This window comes from Glossina fuscipes, unplaced genomic scaffold (assembly GCF_014805625.2).
Source record: "Glossina fuscipes isolate IAEA_lab_2018 unplaced genomic scaffold, Yale_Gfus_2 0, whole genome shotgun sequence".
Classification (NCBI taxonomy): domain Eukaryota; kingdom Metazoa; phylum Arthropoda; class Insecta; order Diptera; family Glossinidae; genus Glossina; species Glossina fuscipes.
Genome location: NW_023998414.1, coordinates 40969086 through 40980410, shown reverse-complemented (window position 1 = coordinate 40980410; position 11325 = coordinate 40969086). Strand labels below are relative to the sequence as shown.

General features: G+C 34.7%; 1 protein-coding gene across 2 annotated transcripts in view; it reads left to right on the top strand.

Moving 5' to 3' along the window:
• The window catches only part of LOC119635517 (tyramine beta-hydroxylase), a 47991-nt gene that overhangs the window by 4818 nt on the left and 31848 nt on the right, over window positions 1-11325 (top strand). For both annotated transcript variants that reach the window (XM_038030352.1, XM_038030348.1), the window contains exon 2: window positions 5006-5374. In XM_038030352.1, the coding sequence (XP_037886280.1) occupies window positions 5152-5374 (223 nt within the window). In that variant the 5' untranslated portion in view covers window positions 5006-5151. The remainder of the gene's footprint in view (window positions 1-5005; window positions 5375-11325) is intronic.

The following is an 11325-nucleotide window of genomic DNA, read 5'->3' as shown; positions in this document are numbered from 1 at the left end:
AGAGAGAGAGAGAGAGAGAGAGAGAGAGAGAGAGAGAGAGAGAGAGAGAAAGATGAAAAAAGCATGTACAAATCTAGCACAGAGGCACAGTAAACACAGCCGGCCTAAATTCTAATTTAGACTAAACTCCCAAGTCATTGCAGCCACGCGAAAGCGTGGCAACAGTTAAAAGTTAAAGGATCAGATATTGACATTAATTATATATGTCATTTAAAAAATTGAAAAGCTTGTAATTATATCTGCATTGGCTAACCTTTATGAAAGGGGGGGGCATTGAAGCTTATCGCGCCAAATAATGCGGACGAAACCATTTAACCATTCATTGACTTAATTGACTTTATTAACAAGGAAACACCAAGAATACATTAATGCTTCTCAAGCGACGATAAGGATAACAGGAGCAACCTATTTCCATAAGCGGGCAGAGAGAGACAAGGGGGTCCCAATCCAAGCAGCAACCAGCAAGAATTGCTTTTAAACAAATTTAATAAAACCTACAGGAAGGAGACCACACAACAGAGGCATACTCAAGTATTGATATAACTAAGCACATGTATAGCCTTTTTGTAACGTAAGTATCCCTCACCTCTGTGGATCACCGTCTAATGAAACCGAACGCCGACCTAACTTTACTTGAAGAGAGCAAAGAATTGCTTTTGAACAAATTCAATTGAATCTACGCACTCGAGTATTGGGCTAACTAAGCATGAAGCTCTTTGAAAGAGCTCGTAATGAAACCTAGCATGGACCTAACTTTACCTGAAGAGAGTTCAGTGTACAAATTAAAACGTAATCTTTCGTCGAATAGAACCTCTACAGCGATGAAGGAATCAACCTTGTCCAGCTTATGTGAATCAATGAAATACTCAGTATTGAATGAATTCTTTAATGAGAAAGAAAGCTTCTTGCATTTTTTTTAAATTTAATTTCATCAGATTTAATGAGCACCGTGTAACCAAATTATTTAAGTCAATTTGAAGCTGATACGATTGCATTTCCAAGGCGAAGGAAGAAAACTGTTTAATATCGCCAGCGTAGATTGGGATATGGCTGGATTTAATCATAGAGTGGAGATGATTAATGTATAGAATAAATAAAATGGACCTTAAGTGGCTGCCTTGAGTGACGCTAAACGTCACGGGAAATTCATCCGAGATGATGAAGTTAAACAGAACCCTGGATGATCTGTTGCGAAATGTTTAAGACATTCGTAACGGTTCATTCTCCTTTAAGGAAGCCGTGCCGGAATGAAGGAATACACAACTTGATAGTGAAAACTAATTGCTGAGTAGCAATACGTTCAAGAAATTTAGGTAAGACACACAATCTGGGAAAGTTTCTACACTTCTCGACCAGATGTCGGCTTTCACATTTATGAAGTGGAAGCTACTCTTCAAACACAAGAGGAAAACATATATTTTCAAAGAAACATTAAAAATGGTTGAGATAAGACTACGTACTTCCTCAAAGCATGACTTGAGTATACGTGATGGAATGCTATTAGGCCTAGACGGGCAATTGCATTTAAGGGACGTTCACCCTTGTCATACGTCATTTTCAGAAATGATTGAAATCGGAATCGGGATTTAGTTACGATGCGTTAATATCGCCAAAGCGGTCGGAGCGATTAAAAGAGATGAAGGCGGTGAAGATGTTACCGCTTGAAGCTATCTGCGATAATTTTGATCGTGTAGGTCATTGAATCCGTTTCCCATCGAAGAGCAAATGAAGTTTTCGTATGCAGATGCTTTTATAGAATTTAATTGCTTTATTGAACACCGACGGGAAAGTGTTCCGGAGGCCGGATGAATTCATTTCCAAATTAGTTGTAATTGAATGAGGAACACGTTAATGTGTCTTACAATAAACGAAAAATCGAAAATGGGAAATGGATGTGTTGTTAGTCGTGGGCGTATAACTATCGGGACTGTTTTCGTCCGGCACTTGAAGGATTCCCTGGCGAACATTTGAATAGCAATCTTTTCAAAGAAATCTATTCACGGTATCGAAAATTATAGATGAAAATTGGGAAACATTGTCATTGTTTCTAAGCTTGTTTTAGTGTCTTCTGCAGTGTGGGCGCGGCGAGTACATGCCCATCTTGAAATTTATATTCTCAATCGATCAGCGCATGCATGTCACCAAATTTCAAAATTTTCCTATCCGTGACGATTCACAAAAATGATCCATCAAATTGCACTCACATCTAGAAATAGGGAAAAGGGGCTTATCGCAGAAAACATGGAATGGACTTTTGCACTATTTGCTGCCTTAAATCATTGAAAAGCAATCCATAATATATAAAGGTAGATATCGGCTTTCTTATTCAGAAATTTCAAACGAGTCAAATGGGCTGAGATGAAGTCGATATATCGTAATAAGTCTGCAAAAAAAAAAAAGTGCTAGCGATGGGATAGGTTAGGTCAAGTTAACTCCATTCTTACTTTTATATTTTGTTAAGCGAAAGTTTTTAGTGTTTATGTTATGTCTTATACTCAATAAATACTTGAAGAAAGTAAAATGCTTGTCATTTTTCTATCCCTTTTCCGTGGGAACATTTTTTAATGTTCGATCTATAGGATTTCATGTGAAACCGATTAACCGCTATATATAGATGCTAGCTATAGATGTATTTAGTTAACATATATAAATGGAGCATGCCTATCGGTAGATTTAACAAAAAAAAAATCAAAAATCACAAAAAAATGGAGACATTGATCGTAAACAAATACATAGTTGTATATAAACTCTTGTCTTTTTATAACATACTTACATACTTATGTGCTCTAAAGATGTCTAAGGTACATTTAATCGAGCGTACTTGAGGACTGAAGGACATAGCCCACCTAATCTAGCATAATTAAGGAATTGTGCACATCTAAGATTATATATGCGAAGAGTATGCACAATAATAAAATATAAGCATTACTAACTATATCGATAATTAAAAGTAGATTTTTGATTTTGAAATTCTTTTGCTAAATTCGTATAGAAATGAGATTTAGTTCTATAATATGAGTAATGAATTCAATGGGAAAGCAAATGAGTGAATATGCAAATACTATATAGATTAGATTGTGAAGTCCGCCTGCCGCTGTTCGTGGGAATTAATGGGGTTTACATTGTTTACGAGGTTTCTCGAGCATATTTGTACGCATTGCACACTTTTAAAACATTTCATACAAAAATCGATATTAACAAGTGTAATATAATCTATGCAAAAGATACCCTTACTCGCACAATGTATCAGAAATAAGCAGAGGCACAGCCACAGAATATGATAAAACGGTTATTATTTATATGTACGCTACTAAAAAATGGTAAGGAAACGTTTAGAGTCATTTAAAAATTTTATAAATAAACTGAGTCGCCCAAAAAAAAAATTAAAATTCAAGTTACATTCCTACATAAAATTCAAATAGCCCGAGATAGACATAGGCGTAGGGTAAGGCATACAAGCAAATTAGTTTTCATATATGCTCAATGAGTATATACTGCTCATGGTGGCTCCGATGCGTAGTTCACGAACATACATTAAATTTACTAAACTCCTTTTTGAAAGATTTAAAAAATTACGCTGTATTTATACTGAGGCTAACTTGGCACACTTGGTATACGCCTAAGATGTATTTTGACCTTATTTCCTTAGTATTATATTAGGTACAAGAAATATTAAAGGTAGCCTGATTAGAATTGTTTGGTATATCGGAAGCAGATAAGCAGATAAGTCTCCCCCAAAAGAATTATCCAATCCATCCAACAGTTCTCTAACACGATACAAGTCTTTTCTATTGAACGGTTTGTCGCAACACTTAAAACATGTCTCCGTTTCCACATCTCCATTATCGTGCATACTCTTCTAATAAGATCGGGCAAAAATGTTAATAAATTCGTTAGCGAAAGTATCCATCGTAGAGTTAAGGCAACTGAAACATCCGCGAAAATATCTAATTGGACAAAGGACGCAACTTTTTTTCAATAATCAATCCTATCGTTTATGAAATTGAATTGAGTTTAATAAAAGTGTTCAGGGTATCCTGACGCTTACCGTCTGCCTTAAAATGCTTTTAGTTGTTCTAGATCCATATCATTGAAAACGATAGAAAGCCGTTTAGTAATTGAAGAAGTATCCACTTGAGATTAGTGTCGAAGCAAAACGGAATTTCTTATATAATTCTCTCTTCATAATATATCGTCAGAATGTCAGAATGTTTAAATTGTATTTGAGAAGAGAAAAGTGAATAATAAAAGTTAGCATAGGGTTTTCATGTTTTTTATTTTCATTTTCGCTTTCTTTTATTTATGTAAAGAAATTTTAATGAGTTTAGTCCTTAGCAAATGCATGCTTAGAAGCCAAATGAAACTTTGCGTCGTTGTTGTGAAATTTGTAACCATAAATTAATGAGAGGTTTAAGATGGACATTTCCCCTTGCCTCAAAGTACAAACACGCAGAGGAGATCGTAAAGCATACGAAGGAAAAAATTATAAACATTTTGATTTCAATTCGTTACCCTTCCATATATCGTATGAGTTTTCGTTTAATATCTAATTACAAGATGAAGCAAATATTTGCAAACTTGACGTGAATGGAAAGGAATGAAGAGAAAAATCCTGTGCAATTGTGACTTTAACAGGCCGGCAGTGGTGCATTTTCTGAGGATTATTTTTATGTATTTGAAAATTTGATGCATCCTGTTGTATCCTTGTGGGATGTATGAATGAAACTTACATCCAACCTGATGGGAACTTGGTGGGGGGGAAAAAAAAACCCTATTCGTAATAATATTCCAATATTCCTCTCGATCTTCGTAGCGCAAGCGAGTCGCATGGGTGGCATAGGTTTAAAAATGTGTGATCGATTTTGCAAGATGAACCACAAAACTAGTTTACTTATATCATACCGCGCTAATCTGCATAAGCAAGAGTGACTTAAATATTCATTTGATCGAGTAATCAATCAACGTAGCTGTTAATAAATTTGTTAATGCTCTTCTTACATAACAGGATATAACAGTGACTTAAATTCTACTTCCTCGTCTCTCGAATAAACAAGCTAAACAATAGCAATAGATGTGTTTAGTTTCTCTTTAGAAAAACACATAAAAAAAAAAAAAAGGAAAAAAAAAGTTGAGAAGAAAAACTAAATAAAAATGACAGCATCTGGTAGTAATTTAACGAAAGAATACACACAGTGGTCGCAAAATCAACGCAGCCATCAATGCCGCAGCCAGCATTATAATGATGGCAACTATCAAGCCGATCGACCAGAAAAGCTCAAACACCGTTCCACTAGCAGATGTCATATAAATGAAGTCACTTGGCTGTTCATGTTATGCTTATTGGTTCTACTACCACTTAATGCATTCGCCAATCGTAAGTTTGATTGTTGCTTAACATTTCATTCATCATCACTGAATATTTAAAAAAAAAAAGCAAAAAAAAATTTTTTTTTTCTTTTATTCATTTTTCGTTTTTTTGCATATTATTACATAAATGTAATTAAACTTGAAAAAGAGATTTTTTTTTTTTTTTTTTTTTTTTAAATTTAATGCATTTTAATTGTTTCAGTATGTAAAAAGTTACGCCAGGCACAGTTTTTATGCTTAGTTTAATGCGTTAACATTATGTATATGAAATAACAACAAATATATTGTAGAATCTAAACAATGTATTGAGCCGTAACACTCCTTCAAACATTAAATGTTCTTTTCTTTTTTTTTTTCCATATTCACATACTTACTCATGGAAAATATTTATTTTATCGCTTCACGTAACGATAGGCTTAATATTTTTTAGACAATCGAAGGGCACATAAGTGCATAATGATACATATTTTGCAAATTTGCTTATTAATGGTCTTTACGTACTGAGAAATACTTAAATTTTCATTACACTTTACATCGTTTTCTTTGTGCATTCGTTACAAGTTACGAATCTTTGTTCAGTGCAAAAAACAAAAAGAAACACAAAAAATTAAAAAAAAAAAAAAAAAAATTGAACAAAATTTCATTGCACATCTAACAGCAGGCTGACTGCTTGCTTCACTTGTACATGTGCTTCATATTTTATATTAGCTTTTCGCTCTCATTTTCTGTTTATTTTAAAAGAATATTTTTTTTTTTTTGCAAGTAAATTTTATGGCTACCGCGTGTTAATGAGAACGCATATATATCAGTAAAACGAAACCTGAATATGATGTTTATTATGATTAAAAAGCATAGAAAACAGTTTGCGCGTTGCTTATACGTGTATAATTGAATATAACAACGCAATGTAAGCGCAATTGCACGTATGCTGAGGTGGGATATGCGTTCAGTTGACCTTAAAGGCCTTAAACAATGCAATGAAAAAAAATTTAAATTACGGTTATGTGCGGGAAATTCGTTAAAGTGAGTGGTAGTTTTGATACGCGATGATCCTGTATGAGCAAAGCGTTCTTATTTTCACATAATGTATGTTAAAATATTATGAGAGTGTATAGCCAGTGGCGGAAAAAGAAATTTTTTTTTTTTTTTCCATAAACATTCGGTATTAAAATATGCGGAAATTGAAAATGAATTAAATTTGTATATCAATATGAGTGCACTATATATATATATATATATATATATGTGTGTGTGTGTACTATACGGTAATATTTAACAACAAACAATTTCCCGCAAATGTTGATTAGCTCTCCGACGTAAATATTTTAAATTTATATTAAAAATAGAGAAAGGAACACCTCTTACTTATCCAATCAATAGGTTACGACCCGACTGTGCAATCGTAAGTTGGGCTATTTGTAGAATGTGTTATACATAATATGTTTTGCTTTGATTGCGTTACTAACCTTACTAAGAAGACTGAGAAAAAAGGCCACAACTTTTGAGTTCCTTTGTACGATAATTTTTTATATCTTATCGAGAGAGTTACTTGAATAGCGATGGACACATGAGCTTACTTTCGCTTTTGATGATAAAACTTCACAGAAACACATACACACACACACACATCGTGAATTTCATGAATAGTGAATTCAATTCTCGCCGTTGGCGGGTAGACAAAATTTAAAAATGAATGAATAAATAAATAATGGTGAGAACAAACCTTGAGAATGCAAACTCGTTATGTGAACTCATGTGATATTAATATGCGTTTCTTAAGTAAAACCACGGCCATTAGCGTTGGGCAGCGGGCAGCGGGCAGCGGGCAGCGGGTATTGCATCAACATGAAAAAATTATGAAACCTTTGCATTCCTTGCAATACTGTATGAAGTTATTTTCATCATTATCTTTTCTCCTTTCTTTTACAAATAAACTTCGACTAACCGAAGAATTAACTTGAACGCTTTTTTTTTGTTCTTTTTTTCCTTTTTTTTTTTTTTTTTGCTTAATCAGCAATAGAACAAAAGAACAAAATTAAGAAAATATATAATGTAAGCTGCTAGCAGAGAAAAATATAACTTAATACGTTGCGAAATCGGAACTATTCGCAAATAAATTGCGCAGGTAACTAAGAAATCTTCAGCAAACTTTAATCGAACTGACTGAAGCACTAGAATTAAGTAAACATAAGTAGTTAAGAAGAAATTATAAAACTGCAAAATAATCTCGAGGCTTTTATTAAGAAAAAAAGTTTCCTTTGTCCTGTCGGAGGATTTAAGGGCATAACATAATTCCACCTTTCCAATTGCTAGTTGCAGCGTTCCTCGGAGCGAAATTATTGATAACCGATAAGGCAGGAACTTTCAGATATGAAAGTTATAGCTTGAGCTCCAATATGGCTTTCTTTCCTCATTGCCTCTCGCCTGATTACGACAGTAAAGTTATTGAGGCTAACCCGAAAGCAGGCAGTCTCTATACTCGATCCGTTTAATGAACATGGAAAGCATAATTTCTATCACACAATAATCGTATCAGAAAATGTGTGAGCTGAATGCGACCGACTACGCAGGGCTTAGACTTCAATGACCACAATCGCAGATAGAAGAAGTGAAAGTTAAATTTTGCATCTGCAGGCAATAGTCACCACCGTCCACACCGAACTACAAAATCAAAGTTGAATTGTAAGTGAGACAAACACTTAATCAAGACCTCACCGAAATATCTAACCACAGTTAGAGCTGCTGTGCTACTTATCGCAACGAATGTAAATGATACGCAGTCCTTCTCTTCTTCAATGTAGAAAAATTGGCAGCTCTGGATGCCCTGGGCATGAAAATGCCCAAATGCTGTGGACTGGGCAGGACATACATGCACATTGTCAAAGAAAGGTTCAAGTACTTCAGGACTTTACGAAGGTCCCAATCTCGCTTGCTAGTTGAAGAGATCTGTGTCCGACAACTGCGATACTCTTGAGTATAACCGTAACGTAAACCGTTTTCCGCATATTTATAGGTATTCCCAAGACGAGTGTTCTACGTAGATAAAAGAAATTTGCATTTTCACCAGCTCGTCCTAAAGTCACGCGTATACCGCGCATTGCATGCGTTACCGCGTCGCATCGTTCTTTAAACGGATTAACTCGTCTCTGAAACAAACTATTAACAGGTTTAAGTCGAACATGAGCGAACACTACTCCCTCTTTCCCTTCTTCTCCAGTTATACGCTCTCCAGGAGCAAATGTATTGGCGACATTCTCCCAATAGCTCGTGAACATAAGTACATCAATAAACTATGGCACTTGTGATCTCAAAATATGCAAAAAATTAAACACACAATGTCACAAGACATTAGTAAAATGAGATTTTACAGCATGTACACGGAACGATACCCGTACTCTGCTTCGTACTAATTGCATTTAAAAATACTCTTGATTGATTTACTTAGAGGATTGATAAAATTGTGTGTGTGTGTCAGTGCGAGGGACTTAGCTCCAGCTAATATGCACAAAATTTCTTATCATTATGCGAGGGTGCGACGGCGATTGCCTTTCCAAACAGAAGATAGTATTGCAATGGCGTGCAGGCCCACTATTCGGAATGGCATTGAAATATGAGCAAAATAGTCATACAAGTTAATTGAAAATTGGTTTACAAAAATAAATGAAAACAAGTGAAAACACTATAATCGGTATAGGCTGACTTTTAAGTACTCTACACCAGATTGTCTAACAAAATTCTATTCTCTGCTTCTTTGTATGAAATCAATTTTAAGGGCACTGTGTGTAAAACATACATCCGTTTGCAAGTAAAGGCTAACTGCCCGTAAGAGTGGTTGCGCCCAAGAGGCTCAAAAATTGAGCTGGTTGCTCAATTGCTTTTATGGGTTAATTTTCATCATAACTTATTAAAACTTAGATATTTGTGCCCTATAGGGTCCGGAACATAGGTCGAGACAATCCACATTTGGTGCAGTTAATTTTTTTTATTTCAAATTGCTATTTTGATCTGATTTTCATTATAAAGCATCGAAAACTAAAGCTTTTTGTCATATGAAGCTTAGTTGTCGTTATATGAAAGGCGATTCAAAAAATTGCCCAAGTCAATCCAAAGTTTAGAATACCAAAATGTTATTACTTAGCCACTTCTGCCAAGAAATTATGAAAAGTGCAATTGTTTTTCATATAACGACTTTGCAAAATAGGTTGGGGGGGTTGAAAAACCAAACTATTTTCAATAGCGTTCGTCCTTGGATGGACAATCAACCATTGCTAGAGAAAGATAATTTGCCTGAGATATTACCTGTGCATCGCCAAATTATGTCCTATACTCACGTACGATAATTACAAGAAGTTTGAAGGCATTCGAATTGAGAGTGAGTAGAGAGCAAGCGGCGAGCTAAGTTGAAACACATTATACCATAAGTTTATTATCTCCGAACAGATCCATCGGCATTGCAGAATGTTGCATAAAACTCATTTCACTTGCAGTTCATTTTGGTACTTGCAACTATGTTTTTACATATATACATATATACATATGTATATATATCTAACAAAGTCTAAAGTGGGACAATAAGTCTTGGCTATTATGTTCGAATATTTCCGGAATATGAATTTCTCCTTATTCATTGCTTTTTGGACAATTTTAGAATATTGTAGGAAGGTTTCCGATCTAATATAGAAGAACAGAAAAAGAAAAGTACACCACAGGATGGTGTTATCCTTTCAAAATTCAATTGACATATTTAAGAAAATAACAATTCGTGCGAGAAGATGCAAGGGTAGGGTTACTGCCATTAGTGGTGAACCTTTTCTTTACCTTTTCGAAATCCTTTTTAAGAAATTGAAACGAATTTTTCTAAGTAAAGAGAAACTGAAACTGTTCAAAGTGGTTGCGTGGCCGTGTAGTCCAGTAGTGAGGCCATTCGGCAAGTACCCGAGTGGCTTGGATTCGATTACTGGTACGGGAAAAGAACAGCTTGTGGTGTATTTTACACATGTGCACAGATCATGTGCTGATAAATAGGATCGCAATCTTTTAATATAAGACAACTGATAGGGGGGTTAGGGGGGAAATCGCTGTGCCTTCTGTTCGGTTTTCAAGATTAAGTTTCTTTTATGTATCCGCGTTTTCTAAAGTTTTTAATTCAATTTTTACAATTATTTCGTTAGGCTTTCGTTTTATTTCATAACAAAATGTAGTCGACCGAAGGCGCAAAGTTGTGATTTTTCGAAAGGACATAAACCTCGGAGTTTGAATATTGAAATATGTTATCACAAATAGGTCCTCGTCGAAAGTTGTTCTCTGTTTAATTAAATGCTGTACTCCCTCACGACAAATGTTATGTCTTATGAAATATGACATGTTCTTTTAGGCGAACATAGCTTCCTCCAAGACTTACCTTGTAACCATTTTACAATTACACACTGAATTTTCAATATACTTTGGCATTTCTACTCAGAACGCAGACGCATCAAAGATCTCGTATTTATTCAAGCGGTATTCCTTTTATTATTTTTTTTTTTTTGCTTATGACTTATTAAACAATATAAATGCAGTAAATGACTTGTGAAAATATTGTATGTGCTTGAGGCAAAGCTGCTTACAGTTTAAAAAATTTCTAAACATTTTCTTCTCATTTAGTTAAGCAATAACTGGCTAATTATTTTAATTGTGCAAGCAATGCAAGTTAAATCTACCCCAGAAGCCTAACCTAACCTAATCAAACATACATCATTTTTAGGGAGGACCTACACACACACATTTTACTTATGACGGAGTTTCAAAATTAATTCAATCGTTTACGCTTTAGGGAAAATGATTATAAAAATATTCGAAATTGAACATAGTCTTAAGCTATGAATAGAAATCGACATAAAGTGTACCGCAAACATTCACTAGCGACATCCTATATAACAAGTAAGAATGCTATAGTCGGCCAAGGCCGACCATTCGGTA